Genomic DNA, 27,771 nt, shown 5'->3' on the forward strand with positions numbered 1-27,771 from the left:
ATAAATCAGTTAACAGTGGCCATAATCCTCTTCCATACATGCCTACCCATACATCTTATCCAAAATGTTACCTTAATACTTTCTTTATACCATACATACAAGCTTATGTTTATAATGAAATATTACATAAGCACTGCTTATATTATTCATCTCTAATGGTAATGATAAAGGATTTTAGACCAAATTAGTTGATAAAAAAGTAAAAAGTTGCTCATTTAAATAATAGCACCACTGACCGTAACTAAAAGTATAAATAAAACATCTTAGAATAGGTTTGAGGTGAATCATCCTTCGTAAGCTAAGAACATGTGACTTTCTTTTTGTGCTCAGATTATTCCAACCTGCAGTATTTAAGATGATCATATGATTCTGTGTAAAACCAAAAAGCTGTCTTCCTCCAAAAACAGTTTCTGCATCACAATGTTTTCTAGGTGGTCAGAAAACTTCTATAATAAACAGTGAGGGAGTGAGAAGGAGCCGAAATGGTTGAGGTTTTGACAGAGTAGATGACCAAATAGTTCTGGAGCTTAGGAGCTCAGAAGTGGATTCCTCATCTTCAGAAGAGTAAACCCAGATCAGTTGATGAGGCTCTCTTTCTGTCTTTAACAGAAATGTGCACAAAAAAGTTTCTTATCCCACTAAAAAAAACAACAACGGAGGCTTTCATAAAAGAAAAGCATCGTTATCTTTTGGTCTTATTTAAGAATAATGCGGTTTAAATGCCTGAGATCACATAATTACGCATACGCATACACTTCACAGCTGCCTAAAGAGGCGCACTGAACCCTTCTCCTTAAATGGTAAAAGCTCCCAGGAGTGAAAGAGAGGCTGCTGCTGAAAAAAGCCAGGGAACAGAGAAGACGGGAGAAGGAAGGAGAAGCCCTGAGCACTGCATGTTTTTCTGGGGAAAGCTGTGACAGTGACAGCTTGGTTGTGAGAAGTTGGTTAGAGTTGGAGAGACCAGCTGGAGTTGCAGCAGTGCGGCGGTGGACTCAGGTAACATGCACGTTCTCTGTGGACAGGTTCAGATCTTCAGCCGCTTGTTGCTGTTGGATCTTAGTGAATGATTGGACGTATTCAGCTTCAGATGTTTTATCTCTGTAGCATCTGCAAACATCCGTATGAAGGTTTGTGGACAGCTCTCTGTTTGACTGCAGTGACTTTATGTAAAACTTCTTGCGTGGCTAATATACACCAATTTTGGAAGTCAGTTAAGTGAACTGTCCTCCCTCAACCTGACTTTACATCAGAGTGCCCATTGCATCTTTTATTTTCTTACGCTTCCTCTGTCATGTTATCTCAGATTGTGCCTGTGTTTAAACCACTTCCTCTGCTGGCTCTGCTCTCTGTGCTTCACACAAGCAAATTTTAAACAAATCTGGCATGTGGGGGTTTGCTTATGTAACAGAGAAAGGGAGGAGGTGATGGTCCATTTCTCTCTCTGATCCTCTGACTGGACGAACAGCTTTGTAGAAAATCAAATCAGCTGTCTATTCTGTTTGAATATGAAGCAGAAGAGCTGGTCACAGCAGAATGCCTGAGCTCAGGTTTGCCTGTTCTATTCTTGTTCCTCCACCGGAAATAATCAGAATAATTCAATTACTCTACAATATTTACCTCACTGCCATGGTTTGTGGGAGCAACACTACACCGTGGGCATCAAGTTTGAACATGCAACAACCAATGACTCGGAACTGAATATTTAAGATATTTTCTAAACTGATTAAAACTTACTTTTCCACAGTCTTGGCAGTTTCTCAGAAACCCAAGGGAATGAATTTATAAACATTCAGGGCCAGTCTCAATCTGTTAGCTCTCAGAACCACAACCACCACAATAGATCGCCTTACTGGGTCAGATCTGGAGATTGTAACTCTCTTTCTACCAGATTGTGTCATTTCTCACATAGTTCCCAGCATAGCTGTATGGATAGTTGGCTTCAGTTTCACCAGCGGTCAGAGACTGGCAGGCAGTACTGATCTTCACTGGAAAAAATAGAAATCTAAATAAGTATTTTTTTCTTAAAATCAGTGCAATTTTTCCTTGAATTGAGGAGGTGAGGGAGTCACTTTGCAAATGAAATAAGACGATTTACATTTAAAATAAGAAAAAACTATTGCATCATTCCAAGTGCATATTATTTAATTATTTTATTTGAAGATTAAAATACTAATTCCATTGGCAGATCATCTCATTTACCTGCTCAAATTTAGGGTAAATACATTTAATGTAAGAATTGTTGACTTATTTCTACATCGTTTTTGCAGTGTTTTCTGGCACTAGGGTTTGGAGAACCGGTGATTCCTGTTGTTGGATCAGTTCCAGATTAGACGTTTAAAGAAAAGGGAAGCTGAGCCCACTTCCTAAGCAAATGAAGGAAATGTACTGTCATGTACCATTTCACAATAAGATAGATGAATAAAAACAGTTGAAAATGCCAACAAAAATATTTATCACCACCAGATCTCAATCAGTGGATGTGTCCTCTTTTGACCTTTTTAGGGAACTCTTCTTGATGGATTCTAAGGTTCCTTCTGAGTCTCTAAACTCAATTTAGCTACTTTGAATAACACACTTAGGGAGGAGGAGGAGGAGTTTGGAGGGACTGCTAAACATTTAAGAAGCATACTATTAATCTCAGAGCTATATTAGTTGTTTTTTTGTTTTTGGTTTTAAATCAGATTCTTTAGACTAAGGGAGATTACATTGTGTCACTTATATGTGCAGATTGCTGTTTCTATGGCATCATACAACATGATACTTTGCAAATTTATTAAGAAAGATTATCCCATGAATGAAAAGTTAGCTATGATATTAGCTTTTAAGTGAATTGAAGTTTGTTTTGATAATATTTGGATTTAAGAACACATTCTAAAGGGATTGCTATAAAAGTTCCAATCCAAAGGAGGCAGGCATTGCTTCAACCATGTTTCCAATGTTCTTTAGTAACAAATATTTGCCTTGATGATTAAATGAAAGAAAGGAGCATGTTTTTTATGTCATAAAAAATATGAATAATGGATTTGTTTAATTATCTTCTGCCTTTATGTTGTAATATCTTATGCAAATGATGCAGCAAATAGAACAAAATTCAATTCAATTTTCAATTCAGTTTATTTATATAGCACCAATTCACAACACATGTCATCTCAAGGGACTTTACAGTTCACCAGATAAGCATTATGCAAAAGCATTATAAAGCAGAAGAGACAAGCTTTTTCTTTGCTACATCTGTCCAAAAAATTATTCACATTTCATATTCAAAATCTAGAGGATATTCAATATCCAGCTGAGTTTTATATCTTTTTACTTCATATATTTAAACAACACCCAAATATGTCATCCACTTTGGTTCAGATTAATTTCTAATAACCTATTTGATTCCCTTTCATTGCAATTGTAATCTCAAAATTAGAAAAATCAAACAGGCAAGCCAATTATAATACAATTGATTATATAAAATAAAGGACATGTATTTAAGGAAATCTAAGTATTAGAACTTGATTAATGTTTTTTAGAGTTACACTAATTATCAGAACATTAACATCTGTTTTGTCTAATGAGTGGTAAGCAAAAATGACCATGATCTGAACTAAACCTCTTTGCAGAATGCGAATGAGAAGCCATTTGTGCTCCTGCATGACACTGTAGTCCTTTAGTCAGGAAATATCCCAGCAGCTCACTAGGAAACAGTTAAACAGTCCATTTCCTCCCCAGTGACTCACAACCTCTCTGTCACTTTATGTTCCCAGAAACTTGTCATGTCTGTGATGATATTGAGCAGGGTTGTTTAATCTTGACTTTACTAGATCGGAGGATTTACTAAACTTCTTCTATCTAAACTCTAAAACAGCAGTTCATTGCTAACAGCTGCTCAGATCATGCATATGAAGATGTTGTTTGTGCCGAAATTAGTTTTGATTAGCATCCGACATAATTAACCTCTGACACTGGTTTGTGTACAGCCTCACAGCCTTCAACATCCCACAAAGGGTAAAAACAGTTTTCTGTTTGGATTTACATACATTTGCTAATAAAAAAGGGAAGATGAGACTGAGTTCAGTCAAGGACAACACTACAGTTACATTCATATTTTTCTCAAAAATCAGGTGATGTTTTCCTTCAGTTTAGTGACCCATGCAAAAAGGACTAACAAAAGTATCCATAACTCAGAAACGAGTGACTCCTTTCACTGAAAATCTTTAACACTACATCTAAGACTCTGTTATAGGTATGAATCTGTTCAACAAATATAAAACTAATCTATAAATAGCTTTATGGTTTCTTCCTGTAATTGGATGCTACTTGCTAGTTTTGATTTCACTTCCTTCTTGGGGAATCTGTAAATCCTTTGTTAGTTTTCCGTCTTTTAATATTTGTCCTCTTTATTAAAATTCTAGCATTTACAGCTCTGATAAAGTCAGTGTTTATGGCTGTGAACTCTACAGGGATGATCGGCTCTCAGTAATCTTCCACACAGCTTGCACTTGTGATTTTATGTAATCTTTCTACAAATCTTTCTGTTTGTTTTACTCCGTCCCTGAGGAGCTTGTTGCCTCGATCGGCCTGTGAAATTTGAGCGCAGCTCAGCTCAACCAAGTGCACCCGTTGACTGTTTCTAAACGGCACTGTGGCTGCTAAAAGTAAACTGCAGGGTGGGGGAAAACAGAAGGCAAAAAGGATGGATATATTTATTTTTTTTAGATTTTGATCACTTCTTTGCTGCATAGCAGATGAGTTGTTTTAGCTTCAGATGTAAATCCTCTAAGTAGGTGTTGTTATGGTCTTAGTTTGTCTTGTATATCTTATTTGGTTTCTTAGTGCTTGTAGTAATGGAGTGTTAAGACTGACTGCAAAAGAATAATGTGACACAAATTCCCAGAATTTATATGCATCCTCCTGTATGTGAGCATAGGAACACACTCAGCTTTGCAAAATCATGTAACCATTTAAGGTCATGCAAGTGTGCAGAACTTGCATATTTCACATGCAGTGATTAAGCATAGAAAAAGCTCAAATTGAAAATTTCCAACTGGAACATAAATAGATTGAATTCTGCTAAAAGTTCTACAATCACTGAGTTTGTCACTGCTTGCTTAAGCATAGCTGTTATTTCAATCTAAATAAAACTCACATGACAATTGGGAGACTGTGATGGACTGGCGACCTGTCCAGGGTGTACCCCGCCTCTCGCCCATTGACTGCTGGAGATAGGCACCAGCACCCCTCGCGACCCCACTTGGGACAAGCGTGTAAAGAGAATGGATGGATGGATGGATGGATGGATGGATGACAATTAGGAGAATTTTATTGATGCAATTACTTTGTCTTTTGCACTAATACCTCGGCAGGAATCATAGCGCTTAATTTTGGTAGATATGCATGAACAGTTTGTAGGCTGCTGGTTAGGCGGTAGGCTGAGCTTTATGGGGAGATCCAGTGGATTGCGTAAGCTGATACTAGAGCTTCACTTAGAGACCTGGAAAATGGAAGTCTAGTTGGATAACACAGGTTGAGAGAACCTGTACATGATGAGCAAGCATGAAGCGACAGTGGAGAGGAGAAAGTCCCAGTTGGGAAGAAACCTCTGGCAGAACCAGGCTCAACATGGTCGTCTTCTCCGATGGTGGAGGAGGGGCTGGAGGTGGGTTGAAACGGTGTCATCTGAATGAAGTCACACACGCATACGTCACCTGCGCACAGAGCAGACAAGTGCGTATCGGAGGCCTTTTAAGATTAACTTTGGATGCTGATTGGCTTTCGTGGAGGTGTGGTTCAAAGCTGATTGGCTTTGTCACAGGTGGATGAAGAAAAGCAATGAGTTTCTCCAGTTGAACTTCCATCTTGGCTTCATTTCCTTTGTTGGAATAAAATTTTTGCTCAAACCATAAAGACAATATCCTTGCAACTGACATGCAGCTCTGATTTGTTGGAAATTCATTTAAACGTGCTGTCAAAGCTCCTTAATTTGCTAGAGTGTGTGGGAATTACCAGCTGATCGCCATAAATCCAAAAGAACACAAAGTATAATTAGAAATGTTTTCTATCAGAGAGCAATTAAATAACAGATGTTTTGAATTCTTGTTCTGAAAATCCATATGACATTATTACTGAGTAACTTTAATTCATTTTGCAGAAGCTGCTAATCAAAAGCACTACACAAAGTATAGGATAACTTTGAGTGTTCAGTAAACTCACTGGAAGCATATTTTAATGTGATAATAGATGGCTGATTAAATATTTATGGGAAGTGTCCTTTTCTGGATTATCATCTATTTTTTTTATAGATTTTTATTACATTTACTCCTTTACCAATCAGAATGAAGCTATTTTGTGATTTGTTTCAAATATGATGATGTGTTTTACTTTTTGAGCAGTAGGGCTTCAATTCTCTCTAATAACAGCAGATAAGGAGCAAACTCTTCTCAACTTCGGTTTCAGCTCTTTTTTTGTTTCTTTCTGTTAATGATCTTGCAGTTCCAGCAGGGAAAGAGAAACGTCCCATCTGAGTTTTCATTAAAACAAGGCGACAGTAACTTAAGGGGCTCCTCTAAACCTTTCCCCTTCACCCGGTGTCATACCTCTCTGCCCTTTGTCATGCCCACCCTGCCTGAGGAAGATGAGGATTCTCCCGAAGAACTGGACAGCTCATCCAGCTCTCCCAGAACAGTAAGTTCAGATTCTGCCACTGTCTGAAGTTCATGTTGATAATGAATGAATGGTTGTAAAATAAAATGTAATCAGTTTCTAACTTAATTTAAAGGTATAGTGAAGGATGTTCTTTTTCCCAGTGGATCATCAAAATAAATGGTCCTCCTAAAATTAAATAATTCTGGTGTTTACGTAAAACTGTCCTACATGCTCATCCTCATTTTCACTTACCGGTGGTGAGTCTGACATAGTGGAAAAAATTGCAAATCTTCTTTTAGAAAGAAAGCTTGTATGAGTGATGCAAACAGCATCTTTTAAACAGAGTGTGCACAAGGACAAATGGGTTTGTGCATGCTCTAACATGTGTTTAATACACGTTCCTTCTTGTGAGAAGGTACAGGGTTATGCATGTGCATTCTTTTTTATTTGGAGAGGGGGGTCTATTCAAGAATTTGCGAAAAATCATCCACTATACCTTTAAATTCTACTGGTAGTATGTCACTAATCCCTCTCCAGAAAGAGCTAATATTATAAAACATTCCAGCTTCATCAGCTTCCTGCTTTTTAAATAGATGTTTGGCTGACTAAAAAAAAAAAAAAAAAAGATTGTACCGAAGCCACAATCTTAAATACTGCTATTTGCTTTGGTACATGGTGTGTTTTGACTCTCTTGGCTGTTATCTCTACAAAGGTTTACAAATGAGTCTCATTCAGCTGATTCTACAATGTTTTATTGGTCTTTTAAGGTCTTTAAGCTTGACCTTTTGTTATAAATCACCCACAGCAGAGAAACTACTGAGATGTTTTTTTTTTTTTTTTAGATTTTTAAGGGAGACTGTCTGGAGAATACTGTCTGTAAACAAAACAACGACTGGATGACTTTTGAAAAATATCTTTGACCTCTGTCCTGAAAAGAAAAGCCAACACTTGATTATTTTTTCTCATCAGGCTTTTTTAGTCTCTTCAAAGTAAACATTCGTGGGTCTTTTTCACATTACATTTTCTTAGTTATTTAGAAATCAGAGCTTATTCCCATAATCATCATCGCAACGTTTGATACAGACTCAAAGATGTTGATGACAGTTTTACAATCTGCTTGTGGGGTTATTGGTTTATTTGAAAATTCTTTAATCATTTTTGTTAATCCTTTAGGATGAATACTGACTATAATTTTGGCACCCAAAGAACTCAAAATGTCATGACTTACAACAGAGGGACGCCATATTCAGGCAAGACAGACAGGGGAACTACTTCATAAAGCGTATATTAAAAACAGGCAGATCTGCAGTGGCTTTTGCGTCAAGGGCAGTAACCTCTGGTCTAACAGTTCAGTCCACAGCCAGAGAATGAGGCAGGATCCAGCCGGTGGGCTGCCAACAAAATGCGGCTGACGCTGCCCAGAGTGTGATGCAAGTCCGAACATGCAGGAGTCTGAAGCCAGGTCAGGCAAACAGATCAGAATGGGAACAGGCTCAGTGGTTGAGAGGCAGAACAGGATTAAGAAATCAGAAACACCAAGAAACTCTTAAAAACACTCTCACCACTGGCTAGAGAGAACAAGAATAATCAGCCCCTGATGACTGGATGCAAGCGCCCTAAATAGAGGCCCGAGCAGGTGGATCAGATGAACAGTGATTAGAAACCAGCAGAGTTAGATAGGTGAATGAAATGAGCAATTAAACCAGTCATCAGTGCCCAGATCATGACACAAAACACACAATAAAACGTATTAACAAAACTTGTCTAACACCTTAACCTCACAATTAAATAGAAAATAACTAACAAAAAGTCTAGAAAGTGCTGCAGTGCCATTTCTAAAGCTTTTTAACTGTAGTGACATGACATAGTGATAAACCTTCCCAGGAGTGGGATCACAAAAGAAAATCTAACCATTCCTTAGGGTCAGTACTCATGACTAAATAATAAGAGTAATTGAAAAAAATTGGAGCAATTATGGGGGAGGTTCAAGGTGAGAAAGAAATATCCAAGACCTTTTAAAAAAATATTATTTTTACTGATGGCACACAAGTTAAACTTTTTGGATGTTGCCCGTTGTGATGGCATCAAAATTATTTTTAAAAAGTCAGGTTTGAAGTCCATAAAAGACCAAAAGTAGTGCAACAAGTTAATTGTGATATAATAGTCTCCTAATGAGGGAAAACAGCATTTCAATAACTGCTTCTTTTATTATTACTTTCAATAATATCCAATAATGCATAGAATTAAAAAGATGCTTAAAAAAAAGGAAAATCTATATGGTAGGAAATTCATTTTCACAGCCCTGTATACCCACTGTCTTGAAAAACAATGTAGACTTCTCAGTCCGCATATAACCATCCAAGCGGCCCTGTTTTTAAAGGTCAATGACAGCACTCAACCCCAACGTTTTAAAGGCATTAGCTAAACAGCAGTAAATTCCTGTGTGATTACCAAAAGGCAAGTATGCTTATAAACTTCTATAAAAGCTTATAGTACAAGAGCATTACTAATAAAAGGAGATCCAGACGTAAAATGGTAGAGAGAGAGAGAGAGATCAGATGTAAAGTAGCTATGCACCAATAAAGATGGATAGTTTTATTGTGTTGGCATACACTCTATTACACTTTGAGACATATCATCCAGCCACAGGATGGATGAAATATGCTCAGTTTAACACTGTGGTGGGTGGACTCTCGGGGTCAAATAATGAACAAAATTTTGTCTCTTCCCAATTAACAAATATGCATTAAGTACCCTATTCTGTAGTTCTAACAGTAATCAGGCCTAGGTTTTTTTCCTTGTGAATCAAACTCCATTTTCCACATCATATGATTTTTTTTTCACATTGATATCATGAGGTGGTAAAAAAATCCTTAACTATTTCATATCATAGTACATATGTAAGTTTGCCTAATGGGACTAAGGGAAGGACTGTCTTTTCATCATCAGCTAAAAACACTGTTTGACTTCAGCCAGTCCTGGCTGGCAGCTTATGCGTATTAATTTGCTTAGATGCTAATGTACCATCAGTATGGAATAACATTTCCTCTAATGAAAAAAATAAACCTTGAGTATTGATGTATTTTTCCTTTTTTTGGGATTGACATGGAATGAACTAAGTTTTCAGACGTATTAACTATGAAAATGTGCCCCGGTATAATTTTTTATCCAGCATGCAAATATTTCTGTAGGCCTATGTAAATCATCGCACCAATTTTATCATTCACAGCTTGTTTGCAGCAAATCATTTAGTAAAACTTAACCTCCTCTAAATTAAAGTTTGAACAGGGCAGTGTGAGATGGCAGAAAGATACCTTGGGCAAATGTCCTTGACTTTCATTGCACTACAGCTTTTAAATCATTGCAACATGATTTAATAGTGACATTTTGATCAAAATATTGTGCTTTTATTAGAGTATCTATAAACAAGAGTTCACCATAACTTTTTAAAGTCAGTGTCGGGTAAAATCCTATTGCTGTGTAACATAAGATGCAGTTTAAGGATGTGTTATCTACATCTAGGGGGAGTATTGGTCTAGTGGGTTAGAGAAGTGTGTTGTGCTCTGAGAAGGTTGTAAGTACCCTGTCCGATCCCCACTGCCTCCACTCTGGGTTCCTGAGCAAGACCCTTAACCCCACACTGCTCCCCGAACGCTGCACAATGGCAGCCCACTGCTCCCCAAGGGGATGGGTTAAAAGCAGAGAGTTAATTTCTCCATTGTGAGATCAATAAAGGCCAATTATCAATTATTACATCAGAGATGCAGCAGGGAGGTAGAATAATAAAAATAGACATGGAAGACTTGAACACAGATATAGAAATAGAACGAGATGCTTTCAGAAGCATGCCTTGAGTTACAGGCCTATATTGTCTTTTCTGTTGTACTGCTCTTAAAATAGTTTTGATATCTATTAAAAAGCCAATTAGCTCCCCGAATTGATGTTTACAACAGATAATTTCAGGTAACCCACTTTGGGCCAGATAATCAGATGGTTAGCACGCCTTAAAAAGGTGTAAAAATATTTGTACTAACGTTATTCACATTCGCAGTTCAGCAGACAGTATGTGCAAACCTTGCTTTTTGTTTGTGGGCCTTCTTCTCTGTGTAGTTCATAATCTAATAACCAAACCGTACAAATAAATGGGTGATGGATATGTAAATATTCACCACATGCAAAGCAATACTCCAAAGATGAAGCTAAACTCCTGCCTCAGTTTTTGTTTTTTTAAAAAAGGTCAGGAAGTCCGGTTCGGCCTGACATGCAAAAATCTCTGCAGTCATTGTTGCCACAAAGGAGACGTTGATACAATGCCAGTCGGTGTAGAGATTCCGTGCGCATTTAAACAAATTGGGAATGTCAAAAATGACAACAGTAAATTTTATGGCCGCTGGAAATGCTTTTGAACAGGAAGTGCTGTGAAAATGTTTTAGGTTTTTTTTTTTTTTTTGGGGGACAAAAGATTTAGCCTATATGTCTTTTTAAAATACAATAAAATAGATAAGTCAATAGATTGAGATTCACTACTTTATTTTCATATACACCAGTGCACCAACAAGTGTCTGTATCTGTAACACAAAGACATCATCATTTCTCAGCCGGATATATGTGCTATTAATTAAACTTCACAATAATATGATAACAATGTAGATATGGTCAACTGGCATGAACCTGAGTCACTGTGTTTATGTGACATGTGATTATTAGCTACAAAATCCTTTTACGCAAACCACAAGGATATATTATACTATTTAAACATTATTGAACAGTTTTCCACATCCATTACGCAAAGAACCCAAGATCAAAATAACTTTCTAAAATACTATGGTTACATTAAACTGCATGAATGGATATGAAACACGTCCCGAACTTGTGTCCAGGCAGTGAGATGAAAACCCTGCAGCTCACCTTTCCAGACCGGAGTGGGTCAGACCAGTGTTGCCTTTACTGTGTCTCTTTTATAACTGTTCTCTTGTTTTGTTTTGTTGGATTGAAGTCTACACCGGGTGAGAGCCAAGCCATCATTATGACCGCCCCCACCATTGTCTTCCCGCAGAAGGCCGTCATTGTCCAACAAGAGGGCCGTTCCTTTGAACAGGCCAGGTAATTACTCTTCCACCATGTCCAAATTTTAAATGGATTTAACTCCTTTGCTTCACTGTTGTTAAATCCTCTCTATCTTTTTCTCTCAGGCCACATAGTCCCAGAGCTCGCCAGGCCAGAAACTCCTCTGGAGGACCCATCACCACAGTCGGTGGGTAAACCCCACAAAGGCTCATATGCTGCAGCTGGAATCTAAAAATAAACTCTATGAGAACTATTTAGTTTAAGGTTTGGATTTAGCGATTTTGTTCTGGAAGTAATTTTCCATAAACTAACTGTTCCTTCATTGTCTTCAAAATGAGAATAAACAGCTTCTAAATCAGTCTTTTATTTAAGGAAGATGTGCCTCAGGTTTGGGACCATGTCCCTAGCTTTAGATAAAACTGAGAAGTTTTCCTCTCACATGCCTGAAATGCTTTTGATGCTTTGATGTTGTATGAGTTATAACAGCAGATGGTAGTGAAGCCCCTGCTTTGTCTGATGTTTTCATCACTAACGTTTACCGATACCTAATTTTTACCATACATGGAAACTTTAGATTTATCAGCAAAGAGCCTTAACTTGGTCAAAGCTACAGCTTCAGCTTGACTTATTCAAAAGCAAGAAAAGTGAGTTTGTTTAATTTACATCTTTTAAAAGATGCAAAGGCCTTTTAAAACACTGAGTTCCAATTTACTGGTCTGCAGAATCTGCAGTAATCTGTATATTGTGCCTCTTAGACAGCACAGGTAATGTGATCGACCTGGTGAAGGACCAGCTTCCAGAGCTCCAGCTGTCTGAGGAAGACCGGCAGAAGAACCTGGAGCTTATCGAGCAGGCTAAGATGGTCAGCGACCGCTTTCTGACCCGCAGAGGAAGGCGATCCATTAGCAGCCTCAGCGACTCCCCCACAGGTGGTGCCTTTGGCACATCTAACAGACACACACTTTAAAATATTGTTATCAGGCTGAGGTTGATAGATGAGTGGCTACACCTTCTCTTGTGTATTTTTTTTTTCAAATCACTGTTTTAATGACAGAAGTTTTTTTCTCCTCAGGTCTTTCTCCAGTTCCAACACCGTCTTCCTCACCAGGTCCATCAAGAAGCAGCTCTTTAATTGGTCCATTTCAAACTGGTTTGTACCTTTTCATCTGAGTTTTTCTAAATATCTGCTAAAAATTAGTGGTATAACTAAACTTCTATAAACTCTATTAAACATCTAAAGCTTATCGAAAAGCATGGTCTATTCCCTTATTTAAAAGGTATGCTGCTAAGATGCAGTTTAGCTGATTGACCAAAACAATTTAAAACATTTTGAGAAACTGTACAGTTAACATTGTCTGCAGCAAATAGAGTTAGTGGTAGCAGATCCAGTTAAGCCCCAAATAGTTTATACTTACCGCTGTTTGTGTCTGACAGCAGATATAAGAGACAGGATTCTCTGAAAATCAACCTGGCATGTAAAATTATGTAAACCCTTTATTGGTTTCAACTTGTATTTCGGAGGTCTGTCTTTACAGATCAACTCCAGGTTGTTTTTTTTGTTTGTTCTTTTTTTTTTTTTTTTACCTAGGAAGGCCTTCTTTTCCATAATTTTTAGCTACTGTCAGTGCATGTGCCATTCATTTTGGTCAGTCGGTGGACTGCAATTTATTTCCTGCAAATTTCAGCTACAGGTTCTGTGGAGAATCCAGGACTGTGATTTTAATCAGGTACAAAAAGAAAAATAAACGACAAAAGAAAAACACCCAGCATAAGTCTGGTTGTTCTAAAAGGTTTGTTAACGATTGTAAATACAGTTTTTGTCTGGTTTTAGAAGAACACCAATACGGTTGGGTGAAAACTCACTTTTTTGAGTTTAAACCTACTGGTCTGTGATGGTCTGAGCAGTCAAAGGAAATTCAGGCACAGGTTGAGATCCAAAAAAGTCTTCTTTTTATTGAACCCAAAACAAAGAACTTGGGTCAATAAAGGACAAATTACAAAGTTGGGCCCATAAAAGAGGTCAAAGTAACAGAATTTAACTCAGGCTAACAAAAAGACCTCCTGAAACAAAACAGACCTGCTACATTAGACAAAGGGGAAACTTAAATACTGGCTGATTAGGCCACATAGAAGATTCAAAGGGGGAAACACATAAAAACCTAACTGAAATTAACAGAGGAAAATCCCACCCCCCCCCCTCTTGCTGATGAATAGTGGTGTAAACCAATTTGCAGCTTCAATAGGCTGGCTCCACCCCTTCTCCACCTCTGTTCTCCTGAAGGACTGGAGCAGCCGGCACTGAGGTGACTCAAAAAAACAAACAAAGATTAAATCAAGCAGAACATAACAGTGTAAACTAAAATGTGCGCACTTATTCTAGAATACAGTGTTATGCCTTTCCTTACAAAAATTATTCTGTAAATTAAATCCTAAATGTAAAGAAATCCCAATATAAATGTAATGAGACAGGCTGACCTAGTGTGTGATGTGATTGAATGTTACCACATTTGGGTGGCTGTAGTTGCAGCCATCACATGGTCTTAGATAACTAGTCAGGTCTGATGATGATTAAAGTCTTTTAGTTTGCTTGTTTTCTAAGTAGTTTTCTTCTTCTTCAACTACAGGGACCACAGAAGCCACACATAGTGGCCCCCAGGCAGTCAGTCAGGTAAGCAAATGACTCTAACTCACAACGATAACGAAATTCATCCATACGTAACAAAGTATCGATGGATTACAGTATAGCTGAAATTAAATTCTTACCATCATTAAATACAGCACTCTATTATTGAGAATGTTAAACAAAAGAAAAACAACATTTCTCTTGTAGCATTTAGAGCTGCCCAAAGCGAGAGAGCAGTCTGAGTTAAAGAACCAGAACCAGGTGAGCGCCGTGGATCTGCTGCATGTTTTCTTATGTTACCATGAATTATACATCTAAAAAAAGAAGTCTGATGGCTGCACATGAACCATAATTCAACGCTTTCAGTTTGCATGATGGAGGTTTACCAAACTTAGCTAATGTTTCCAAGGATACAGAGCTGCGCTTTCTTTATAGGGAACTATAGTATGGCAATAGTGGCCTTTCTTTATTTGGGTGAAATAAACTAAACTTAGCAGATAGGATCATCTGCCTTCATTAGCGACTAAAATAAATGTTTACAAAGAGAGTGATTTTTACATGATTTTAACTATCTTGAAATTAATCCTAAACCATAAAAAAAAATAAAAATTAGTTAGGATAGCAGTTAGTATCATTGATGGTTTGAAGCACCTGTCTTCAGCTTCAGTCTGCTTTTAAAGTTGTCAAAAAAGTATTTAAGTCAAGTCGAACTTACATTTGGGGTTTTTTATTGGCGAATTTTAAACAATGAGAGGCATCAAAATGTTTCTAACAGAGATATGAAATGTTTTATTCTTGCCGCCCGTAGGATGAGCCACCAGTGAACTCTAAGACGACTGAAAAAAGAAAAGTGTCCTCTGGAGTGCTTACGCCTCGCTTTGCTGTTCAGAAGGAGAAACATGAGCTCTCCAGACCTAAGAGCCCACAGGCTGTCAGCAAAGCAGATGAGGTTTCTGGTCGAAACCCAAACCTTCCTCCAGCCACCGGGGTGGCCAAACCGGTCCCCAGGCCCCCTACTCAGCGGGCCCCCTGCACAGCGGAGATCAAAACAATCGGTTCCTTCCCTCCGCTGATGAGGGCTGTCTCATGGGATGCTGTTGGCAGCATTAATTCAAAAACTGGAGCCCCTGGTTTACCACCTACAGTCGACGAGGTTTTTTCAGAAAAATCCAGAGATGATGTGTTCAAGTCTTCATTGTACAAGGATCTACAAGCCCAACCAGGCAGCATACAGAAACTTTCCAAGCTCAGAGAGGTAAAACCACCACTCTGCAGACAACACTTTGGGATCATCATGTAATCTTTTTAAATTCAGCCTCGTTTAAGTATTTTAAAAAGGAACGTGTTCATTCCTGTTCTCAGGAGCACAAGCTGATCCGTAACCAGAGCATAGTTGGCTCCAAATTACCAGACCTGAGTGAGGCTGCAGAGCAGGAAAAGGGTAACAGCATTAAACACAAAGTCCTCACATAGGACAGAAAATGCTTTCTTCCAGCTGGACATTTCGTTCCATCAGTAGGGGTGTATACTTCCTGAATTAGAGCAAATGTGTTCCAGCACATTAATGATAATGAGCTGTTTCTTTTTCTTCCGTACCAACTATTTAACGGCAAACACAAAGACAGTTTTATTCTTTAACAGCAGATGACATGTTTACTGAATTATGTGAGCTAACAAACACCTTTTTTTATGGCACAAGAAAATTATTCAGAGTTGTAATCTGTGGACTGTAAAAATATGTAACCACAAAGCTGCTCCATTATTTTCTGATGAAACACAGTTGAAGGACTTATATGTGTTTGCAGCAGCTCCACCTTCTGCTAAGACATCAAGCAGCGAGGAGATGAAGGAGAAGTCTGACGCTATGCCAAACATTTCAGATGTGATGCTAAGAAAACTGAAACTTCACAGAGGTCTGCCAGGATGGTGTGTCTTTTGACATTTTCTGTCTCGCTGGATCAAAACAAAACCTCCTTTCTTTGTTGAATAAGTATATTTCTTTCTCTGCTAACATTTCTTTTCCCTTCATATCTTTCTAGTGCACCTGCGCTCACTGAGAAAGAAGTTGAGGTTGGTATCAGTTCTCTGATGGTTGTAGAGTTCATTTTTTCCATGTAGAAACAGTATTACAGAGATTAAAATGTTTCCCATTTCTAAGAAATCAGTCAAATGAACGAGTCTATTCCATTTGATAGCTTTTTAAATCTGTAGAGATACAGGGGATATTTGTGTAAGAATCAAAAAGGCTCATATCAAAGACTATTAAAAATTTGTGCATCAAATCTTTCAAAAAATTAATCATTTAATAAATTCTTCTTTCACAATAAAACAAACTGATCCCTGTAGATAAAAATGCTGTGCCTGTTTAAACTCACAACTTATGCATTCATCAATACTTTAATTATTTCCTCTTCTAATCATTCTTTGAATGCATAAGATGTTATTAACACTGTAACTTATTCGACTTTGTCCCAGTAATCAGTAGCTGTTGAGCTGTTTTGAGCAGTTTGATGCCCTAAAAGTTAAAACAGTTAAACTCAGCAAATCTCTAAAATACATAAAAAATTGAAAATTTCTTTATTGTTTAGAAGGAACATTGTATTTTAGATTTTAATTATGTATAAAAGTTCAGGCAGCACATCAGAAGAAGTGTTTCACATTTTCAGCCTGCTCATATTAGTGGTTTTTCCTTTGTTTTCACAGTAAAAACTATTATGAAGATTTCAGAAAACAAAGTTGTGCTTCCGTTTTTCCCTTCTTACTATAAACCCATATAAACAAATTTAAAACATGTTTAGAATAAATATCCTCTTTTAAAACTATTCAATATTATTTCTCATGATAATTTAACTTGTTTGTCTAGAGGAGGACTTCGTGTAGCTGTTATCAGCAGTTAATATCATATCTGCACTAAATGGCTGTCTGACGGCCTAAAATAAGCTTAATTCAAGAAGGCAAGATGGGGTCAGTTCCAGGGAAATTGTCTGCCCTATTATAAAAATAATGAAAATTCAAATTAGATAAACAAACCTAGAACTGTTACAGCAATGAACACATGCAAAGACAAATATGGAAGCAATACTCATCGTGCATCTAATACAGAGGTAGGATAGTGTGTTTGAGAGTAGCATTAGAAAGTGCTCTGTCATGTAAGAGCTTTAAAAAAAAAACATTTGCAAGAAATATTTTTATCTGAAACACCCTCTTTAAATAAACTGATGAAAAATGTTTTCTTTGGTAGAAATAAAAAAAATCTTCATGTTTTGCATGATAAACTTCACTAAAGGGGACAATGGTTTAAATGTTTACATGATGAAGATGATTAGTGGGCCTTTGGATGGCAGTAATTTGCTTTGTCACTTTGATCAGCTTTTTGCTCAGTTGTTGGATGAAAATGAATCTGTTTTTCCACATCTATAACAATCAAACAGCTTTCCATTGCTAGAAAAAGTTAAAATATAAAATTAACCCTTTAAGAAGCTGTATGACCCTTCAAAAAGAAAACAAATCTAAAATGACCTCACGTTTAATCACATACAGTACATATAAATCCTACATGGACAAGTCATAAAATCAATAGCCTCTGTAGTCTGTCAGCCTGAAACAGTGTATTGTGTTCTAATGGTGGAAACAGATGTACTGACTGAACCCTTTCCGTGTATTTGTAATAACCTGATCTGCTGCCAAACGGCTTAATTACGCAGTTGTCACAAAATTCATCCCGCCTGGAGTTGGCGCTTTTCTGTCAACAGGAAAGTGTTTTTCTGCTCTTGATCAGGCCAAAGAGACTCCCAGCGATTTCCTGTGGAGAAAATGCATACATTTGTGACGCTGTTGCACTCTGGCTGCAGCCTTACTCGCTGCTCCCTTAGGGATGAGTCTGGATCAGGACAGTCAGAGGTCATATGTTTCCTCCCAGAGGTGGGCCCTGTGTTGGAAAATTCAGCTGAGTGGCTTTGATCAACAAAGCAAAACACCAGAAGGTCAAATGTCAGACTCACAGCTTGTTCCCCACGCTCGGGTCGCTTGATTCTCCCTCATATGCTCACTATTTATTTTTCTCATTTAGCGTCTATTTGCTTTACTTCAGAAAACCTTTCAAGTAATTCTATCTTTAGCAGTTTAATGACATGTTTAATGTGTGAGTAAAAGTATTATTACCCCTCTGCAGAATGCATTCGTCCAGCTGTCTCTTGCATTTCGTAATGACAACTACACTCTGGAGACGCGACTCAAACAAGCGGAGAGGGAGAGGAACCTGACAGAGGAAGACACTGAGAAAGAGCTGGAGGAATTCAAAGGAGCGTTGAAGGTCGGCCTATAAAACAGAAGCTTTGTTTGGATGTTTCCCTTGTTTAGGAGTTATAGGCAAGCCTATTCAATGGACACCGATTTAAACTGTGGCCTGATGTTATGTTCCTTATTGCAGATGACAGCACCACAGTGGCAGAACATGGAGCAACGAGAATCCTACCAACGCCTTATAGAGACAGTGGCAGTGCTGTACCGACTCACCACCAGACTCTCTAGCAGAGCAGAAATAGTTGGTGCAGTTCGTCAGGTACAGTTACACAAACATATGGTGCAAAGGTATTAGATCATCATCTATCTCATATATATAATATAATCATCTTTAAAACAGCTTTACGGTTTTTTTATCTAATTAATCTATTAAAGAGCTCTTAAAAAGTTTTTTTGAATTAATTTGCCTAGTGTCCTGTTTAACCATTGACCAATTAATTTAATAATGTATTAACTTTGATTAAGCTTAACTTTCAGGCTCAGAACAGTAGGATCTAGTATTCCAGGCGGATAAACAGATATCTCAAAACATTTATTTAAAACTGAACCAAAGTGAGCAGCATCTAAGGCAGGAAACTCTGCAGGAGGAGACAGCAGGTTAGTGAGGACCTCTATCTGGAAGTGGATAATATCGAACATGTGATTCACTAACCTGGTCTTATAGTTCAGTTCGAGCCCAGAGGGTGAGGTTGGTTCCAGCCGGTCGGCTGCCAACACAGCTTGGCGGTTGCCGCACAGAAAGTCCCAGCCATTGATGTATCAGTGGTCAGAAGACTGGCAAGTGATCTGATCCAAACAGACAAAGGAAGGCAGAATAATCCAGAGGGCGAAGCCAAAGCTGATGTCCATTACATGCTCGGTTGTCAGAGCCAGGAGGTCAGAGATCCACTGAGGTGCCGAGGGAGAATCCAGGACGGAGTCGGGTAACAGTTAAGGGTTTGGTACACAGACAGGCAGGGATCCGGCAGGCGTCAGAGGACAGGTCAGGCAAACAGATCAGATGGGAAGAGCCAGGCTCAGAGGTCAAGATGCAGAAGAGGTCAGGATCAGGCAATCAGAACACAGGAAAGCTAGAATAAGTCTCACCAATGGCTCGGAAATAATATGGCATTGATAACTGGTCTGAAGGCTGGTTAAATAGAGACTAGTAAAGGTGGATCAGAGAAGCAGGTAATGAGAACTGGGCGGAGCTAAACAAGTGTGTGAAATGAGTAATAAGCCCAAACATCAGTGCTAAGATCATGACACTTAACATGATTAATTACAAATATGCGCTAGAGAGACTTAAAAAGATCGAAGCTAAGTTTGCCTATGTAAACTCTGAGTCATCCAGATCAGGATAACCACAAAACAGGTTTATAATATAACAAAGACAGAATTGCATGTTGGCAATTCCTTTGGCTCACACCCGAATTGACAAAACTCCTGGAGAGATGTTGAAACATCTTAAAAAAAACTGAGTGAAGTCCAGCTGCCTTTAAATTCAAGCCTGATCAAAACCAAATGTAATATCAGAAGCATAAAGTCCTAGCTGATCTAATTGCCCCACATATCAGTCCAAAGTATTCAACTACATTTATACCATATATTCAGATTTTAGATCCAGTAATGAGCTCATTGAATTCTCCATACATGAAAACCTTATTGGTAAACCGTTGTAGTTTTTTTTATAACAGAAGAAAATTTAGTCATTATTCTCCAGCTAGACTGTGCAGATCTTATTACATCCACCAAGTCATAGTGTGTCAGTCTGTGTATCGCATTGCTTTGTTCTGAAGAAGGTGTCTTCTTCTGAATGGCCTAAATCTCTAAAATAATATCAATCTAACCCCAAGAGTACAAATAGACAATACTTGCAGATTTCATGCTGTCGCAGTTTCTTTAACAAAGATTAACCTAAAATAGAAATACTCTTTGCACAAAAAACCCAACTTTGTTTCTTCAATCAGCAGTCACACTTTAACATTTTTGTCAGTTTGAGGATTAGCCTTTGTCATATTTACATTTCTCTCATTTCTAGACATTATGGCTTAGATTCTTTTCTATGCTGAAGAGGACTTTTCCCTTTCAAGGTTTAGTTTTTGGCCAAGCTTCAGCTTTCACCCAAGGGGCCTCACATTTGACTGTAGAAGAGTCTGGCATGCAGAATAGATCCTGGTTGGTTCTGTGACTACAGCAACCCCAAAATCATCAGCCTTCCACCACCATGCTTTAACATTCCTATGAAGTTTTGGGCTTATGCTGCATTTCTTTAATAACATGGTGCTTTTATTCATATTAAAACATCTCTAATAAGACCTTATCTTTTTCAAACAACATTATTCCAAAAATATTGCGGGTAAAGTTGTACTACTGTATGGTTTTGAGATGGAGGCTTTCTTCTGACAACCTTTCGAGATTAGCCGAGCTTGTTTGTTTATGCATATTTTTTTTTATTCTGCTCTGACCTGAGATAACTAAAACTGTTTGGAACTGTTGATAATATAGTTCAAGTTGGGATTAATTTTTCACTTCTGACTTTATGATGTTTTGAAATAGACTCATGTCCCTACTCTGAATGACAGGCAGCAGTAATTGCACCTCTAATGTGATATCCGAGGGCCTTTGTCTGCAGCAAGATGTAAACAAATGAACCAAACGCCTGGTTTTATGGATATGGTTACCAGCAGCACATGTCTGCCATTTCCTTCTAACATCCTACAAAATAAAAAACAAGTTTTCTTCATAGACATGTTTTCCATGTCAGTTTTTGTTTTATAGGAGCTGGCAGTGTTTGAAGTTAGATTTTAAAAGTTTTAGAACCTGTTCTGACAAGGTAAACCTTAGAATTGAATGACCTTATGCTACTTTTATGCATGTTTCCTTTCCCTGTGACTGATTTACTCCTGATGTGTATCATATATCAAAGAAGAAGGTCTCAACTAGTCAGAATGCGTTTAAGTTTTATAAGTTAAAAGTTTAAAAAAAACAGTGTCCTAAAGAAAGCCTTATAATTCGGCATCAAGTGAAGGTAGAAAAGGTCTAACCTAGGCAGATCCACATTTAATCATTAATTCCCACTGACACACACTGCCTCGCATTCTCAACGATAGCAGCACATCTTCCTGGATAAATTCTGTTAATTCCAGCTTGCTGAGGTCCTTCCATGGGTTTTCATTTGCAACAATTGGTCAGAAATTCATGCAGTGTTTTAAAACATGGTACAGGAGTTCTCCTGCAACTCCGTGAAATATATCTTTACATCTAAAAACAACAATGTGAAATAAAACCCTATTGAAAAATGCTAAAAAGCCAGATTTAATGTCGTCAGATGAAAAAAACTACAATTGAGTTCAGTATATTGTTGGGAAAATTCTGAGTAGTAGCTTTAAAGCTTAATAAATCAAAAGTTGTTTGATTTACCATTGAGAGTGAAAGCTTACTTCCTGTCTTTGTAGCCTCATGCACAGTTTTTTTTTTTTATTGTCAAACAGGAGAAACGTATGAACAAAGCCACTGAGGTGATGATGCAATATGTGGAAAATCTGAAAAGGACATATGAGAAGGACCATGCAGAGCTGATGGAGTTTAAGAAACTGGCTAACCAGAACTCTAACCGGTGTTATGGCGCCACTGTGGACACAGGAGGTAAGGAGCAATGCATGCAGGTGAAAGGTAAATCAATGAAAAGACATGTAGTCTGATTTCTACGTTTTCTGATCTCCCATTTTTATTTTTAGGCATTTTTTAAAATTAGAACTATCCAACAGAGAGCCAATGTTGCTTTCTATTTAATCAGTATTTATTTGTATGTGTTTTTGTTAAGATGATGGCATTCCACGATCATCAAGATCAATGTCCCTCACCCTTGGAAAGGTAATCAGTAATGATTATCTGTTAAACAATTCAGCCTTCATTAAAAAAGAAAAACATCAGAAGCTTTAATTATTTTTTCCATTGTTTCATTTACAGGCTTTACCCAGACGCAGGGTGAGCGTAGCAGTGGTGCCCAAATTTAACCTCCTCAACATCCCAGGTCAGACCCCAGCCGCTGCCGGGCCGGGCTCCAGTGCGGGACCTACAGCAGGGGCTGCCCTTCCTGTCTTAGTAAGTTGGGTTTTTTTCTGTCATGGTGGGAAATTATGTATGAATGATCTTATGCAGTGACACCCACATAGCCAGATCATCAGTAATGACTCAGCCCTTTTAAAACATTAAAAAACTTGACAAACATCTTTTTATTTCTATTTCAGATGAAGAATTGTGTAAAAATATAGATCAGAATCATAGTTTTGATTAAAACTGCATCTATTTTATATGACTTCTCTTTTTAGTGTGAAGCAAATGATGTCAAAAGCAGCTCTCCTACAGAAGCAGTTCAACCGGCAGGCGAGTGGTATGTTTCTTTGAAAACACAACATGCATGTCTAGTCTTTCATGGGTCTTCCTGCATTGTTGGACACAGAAGAAATTCCCAGCTTCTTATTATTTCTCTTCAAAGCTTTTTGAGCTACGTTAGGAACTTTGCTTTATTTGAGAGTCCTGCAGGATGGGCTTTACTATCCAGAGAAAAAACAGTGAGCTAAAACTACCTCTAAAGGCATTAAAAAAATGTAGATTTAATCTAAACATTTAGGAAAGAGGCTGATAGAGTACAGACACGAGTCATAATGTGGTCATAAAGTGAGATTCAGTCAAGCCAGATGTTTTCTCTCAGGCTAATAACAATCGTGCCAGCTCCACTTGTTCTGTTTGTGTTCACCATGTCATTGCTGTTAATGCACTTGCAGCCGCGAGTCCATTCATAACACATGCCTACATTGTTTTCATTGAATGTTTTATAATGTCTGCCATGATACTCGTTCTGTCCAAGGCTGACTGCTCTGTTCTTTCCTATCCGAAACAATGCAGTGGAAAGAGTGGGACGGTGCCGGAAAGCGAGCCACCCAAACCTCCAGTAAACTTGGAGGAGATCAGAGCTGAGATCAGAGCCGAGATCAAGGCAAAGATCGAGGAGGAAGCATACGATAAAGGGTGAGGCTTTCTCTTTTGTTATGACATTTTTATTGACCGTAAGCCGTTGGTTTTGTAACAACCCAGAAGCTTATTTTGCTCTCCTCAAAAAGTGGAATATTGAAACAGTCAACCCTAAACCAGATGTATATTTTATGGTTTTCTGATTCTTACTTACCATCCAACTCTGAAGAAGTCCATTAAATTTTGTGGCAATGTAAATTTCTATTTTAAGATGTCTTTGTATCAAGACATTCTGCTACAGACATAGGAATTAGAAAAGGTCCTTTTAGAGATATAGAGAAAACCTTTCGCTCAGACAGCAGTTGCCATTTTGTACACCATAGTGAGTTATGCCACAGTCACAATAATATTTATTGAAGTGGAGTGTTCTGGGTTTAGCATTTGTTAAAGACAAAAATGTTGATTAATGTTAGATTATTAATCAACATTTCAAAGTTCTTTAAGGAAAACATTACTTTAGGAGAAACATAATAAATCTCAAAGTCCACACACTCCTTTTAAATGAAATGTTTATTATTATTTGAGGGTAATGTGGAGGATCACAAATATTAATATTATAAAAAAAGACCCGGCCTCTCCACAAAATGCACATGCACAACCCTGTACCCGCTCCCAAAAGAGAACGCGTGCAAGAGCGTGCACAAGCCCATTTTTCCTCATGCACGCTCTGTTCAAAAGTTGCTGTTCTCAAAGCTCATACGAGCTTATTGTGTCCGAATGTCAGCCCTAACCCCTAAATCCCACAATCACTATACAGAGGGGGGGCTATATATTGGACTCTATAACAAACTCAGTTAACTTCTCCTCCACCGCATGGTGCCTGCGCCATCTTTGTTATTAGTTGCAGCTGTCAGGTAGCGACAGCCTATGGAAACAGCAGGCTGCTGTGACAGCAAATCCCATAAGAGCAGTGTTTTTCCATGATCTGGGATGCTGATGGACCCCTAAATACATATAGAGGTGTATCTAGATGGCGTGGCGCCTCTAATAAGCCGAGGCCCTGGACGTATGGAGGACTGTGGTTTGTTCTCAGCATAGTGTAGAGAATAATGTGACAGCTGCTGGTGTTTATTTTATACCAGGATCTCACTATAAACAGTATCTATCTCCCTCACTCTTCAATAAGCCCTTTATACAGAAAACCCATTTTCTTACACACCAAATGATTCCCTACATGCACGAAGAAGTCAGCTATTTTTCAAAAAAACTAAGGAAGAGTAAAGCAAATAATTTATTTGTGTAAGTCTCATGAACCCTCCTGCTTTAAATAACAGGTAAAGGTGACTGTGTGCAATTTATACATGAAAAAAATAAATAAACCCAAATCATTAAATTAGTCAGTAAAAGCTGTGTGCAGATGAAGTGCAGGTGAAATACGCTCCTTATCATCTGCAGCTACCAAGAGGGGCTAAAGCAGAGCAAGATGCTCCTGGAAGAGAAACAGGCAGAGGAACTGGATGCAGAGAAGCTGCTGGAAGTGAGGCACAAGGATGAGGAAAGTGGAAAGAGGTATAAGAGCGGCAGGTAAACGTATTCTATTCACCTTTAAGAGAAATCAAGAGTATAAATATTTTATGCTTTTTAACAGTATATAACTCAACACAGCTAATAAAGCTCTAAAGTGAATTACTTAGAAATCAAACCACATCTCTCCATCTAGATCTTCCTCATGAAAACATGATATAAGAGCCTTATTGCCCATTGTTCAAGGAATGTTATTTAAAATATCCGTCTATGTTTCCTACACAGGAGGATGGAGGAAGTACTGGTTCTTCTCAGTCGGTTTTGCCCCTCGATCTCCGTCAGCCGCCGCCTGCTTTGGGTCATCCTGATGCTGTTTGTTTTGATGTGCGTGCTTATCAGTATATTCACATTCTTCAGTGACTACTACAACCGCCGTGAGGACACATAGGAGACATTTTAGGAGGCTCAGCAAAGTCTGGACTAAGTATAAGGAGGAAGAGCTGAGAAAAAAACTATTTCTGCCATACTAGCAGTTTATTACAGATAGACTTGAATGGAAAGACTGACGGGAGATGAAGCTTAACGCTGGGTTTATTTTTTCAGCATTAGTTGTATTTTTGTTCGGAACAGAGAATTTTCTATCTGTTTATTGGAGGAAAACATAACGAGTTAGGTTTAGGGACCAAAGATACGGAGTGATGAAATCTGTTTAATTCATCGATGGAACCTAAGAATAGATTTTGATTTTAGTGTTTTTGAAAATGGCACCTTCTCTAAAATGCCACAGTAAAAAAAAAAAAAAAGGTTTATCAGCTAGTTTAACACTTTTTTTTTCATTTATATTTAAACATGTGCATTTGTTGGTTAGGTTCTGTAAAGGGCATTTAAGGTTTAGGCATATGCGGATACCAAGAAGTTGTTTAAGTGCAATATTTTGAGGTTGTATAATTTATAATTTAGAGCACTGACAGATAGCTGTTGTTTATAGAGCACTTTTTAGATTACTTTTCTGAGTCCCTGGGTTGAAAATTATTTTGCTACTTTACCTTTAAATAAAGGGTATCTGAGAATAATTCTGTCATTTATTCGTCTTTTAATAATCCATCCATGCATTCATTATTATCAAACCTATTAAATCCTTACAGGGGCTGCTGTCTCCAGCCGTCATTACGGACACACTCTGGAGATTTATTAATAATAATAATAATAATAATAGTGTGTGCTTACCAAATGAGTGATATTGTTAGGGTCTCTTGGGTTTTGCTTTTTTTTTTGGTGTAAGTGAGTTTCCTGTTACAGAGAGGATCTTTGCTGGTGGCTGGGCTGACCTGTGTTGCTGCACACCTGAGAACATTTCTCAGTCAAGATGACTAGTATACATTAGGAGGGCAAGGATCATCTCTCTTCTTCAGGATGATCACCCCTGATGGTATTTCAACCAAAGACCAAAAATAGGAATATGTTTTCTTGTGAATATCTTTTCATTTGGACTCTGTTATTCTTCCGGTCAGCCAGTTAACCTCAGTTCATGTAAGAGCTTCATGCAAAACGTCTTACCTGTGTGCAGCAGTTCTCACCTGCCTGTCCATTCTCCAACACTCTTGCAAGTACCAATGATCTCAGATTTCACTCACATTCTCCTGGACCTCTGGGTTCAGCCTCAAAGCCGGCTGAATCAAACCCCTATAGATCTACGCTACCTCCCGTCTATCTCCAATATGCAAATTCATCAGTTGTCATCAACCAACCTCTTCCTGATCAGTCTGCTTTCTCCCCTCAGATCAACCATAAAGTTCAACTGACTTCCTGCAGTTCTCTGTTTCCAGATTCCTGTTGCTTCTTGTAAATAAAATGTTAAAACTAGTGATGGTGAGATGAAAGCTGTTTCTCAATTCACAACAATGCGAGCACGGACTCGTGTCCTCACCAAGTATGCTCTTGAGAAGAACACAGGAAAGTGTGGACTTTGGGAGAATGGGAGCACGCAGCATAAATCTGGGTCAATTGGAACAGATGCATACTGGTGACGTCGCCACACGCTCAGCTCGTCTGGAGCTGCATTTCACCTCCTGTTATTAATAGTCTCTAGATAATAAGAAATTCTCACCTTTTTCATTAATTGGAGGAATAATAGTTAAAACAGATAAACACAAATCAAATGAACATTTTGCCAAATGAAACCAAAAACTCGCCATTAGAGCCAGCGGTGTTTCACACATGGCTATGCCGAGAGAAGGCTGCTGCAGACGGGCTAGGATTAGACCTGGCCGTCGTTACCCTCGGAGGTCTGCTGGTTTCCGTGCTCCTCTCAACTTCAGAATTTATTTTTTGTTAATTACGAGTGCACAAGCACATGAGAACGCACAAATACACATATACCCCATTTCCACTATCCTTGAAAAAACGATCCATGCTGAGACCGGTCCGAGCTCGGATCAGTTAACCAGGCCGAGCTTGGTTCTGACGACCGTTTACACATCACGCTATCTCGGTTCCTCGACTCCTCGCCTCCTAGTGACGATCTGCGGTATTACTGCCAGTATTGAAGAAAGAAATCAAGCAGTTGGTAGCGGTAATGCACCAAAAGTTGTTTGCCAACCGCCGTAAAACACAAGAAGACGACGAAGAAGGAGGCAATCAAGCAAATCAAAATGGCGGCGCCCGTCACA

The 27,771-nt window shown here is 38.3% G+C and overlaps 1 protein-coding gene across 3 annotated transcripts; it reads left to right on the forward strand.

Annotated features, from left to right (window-relative positions):
* Positions 1-857: 857 nt before the first annotated feature.
* mrvi1 (murine retrovirus integration site 1 homolog) lies at positions 858-26,199 on the forward strand. Of its 3 annotated transcripts, none has more exons than XM_015383442.1 (21): positions 858-996; positions 6,478-6,669; positions 11,627-11,733; positions 11,823-11,884; positions 12,453-12,626; positions 12,770-12,847; positions 14,322-14,365; positions 14,528-14,581; positions 15,129-15,575; positions 15,683-15,761; positions 16,126-16,246; positions 16,360-16,390; positions 18,492-18,632; positions 18,750-18,881; positions 22,096-22,249; positions 22,428-22,477; positions 22,574-22,708; positions 22,936-22,997; positions 23,513-23,635; positions 25,034-25,162; positions 25,388-26,198. In XM_015383442.1, the coding sequence occupies exons 2-21, from the start codon at positions 6,598-6,600 to the stop codon at positions 25,548-25,550; spliced, it is 2,358 nt and encodes a 785-aa protein (XP_015238928.1). In that variant the 5' UTR covers positions 858-996; positions 6,478-6,597; the 3' UTR covers positions 25,551-26,198. The 3 variants fall into 3 exon arrangements, with proteins under 3 accessions (XP_015238928.1, XP_015238927.1, XP_015238926.1); XM_015383441.1 differs by having other exon boundaries at positions 863-996; positions 25,034-25,147; positions 25,388-26,199; XM_015383440.1 differs by having other exon boundaries at positions 863-996; positions 16,129-16,246.
* The last annotated feature ends 1,572 nt before the right edge of the window (positions 26,200-27,771 follow it).

This window comes from Cyprinodon variegatus, unplaced genomic scaffold (genome assembly GCF_000732505.1).
Source record: "Cyprinodon variegatus isolate N-32 unplaced genomic scaffold, C_variegatus-1.0 Scaffold285, whole genome shotgun sequence".
Classification (NCBI taxonomy): Eukaryota; Metazoa; Chordata; class Actinopteri; order Cyprinodontiformes; family Cyprinodontidae; genus Cyprinodon; species Cyprinodon variegatus.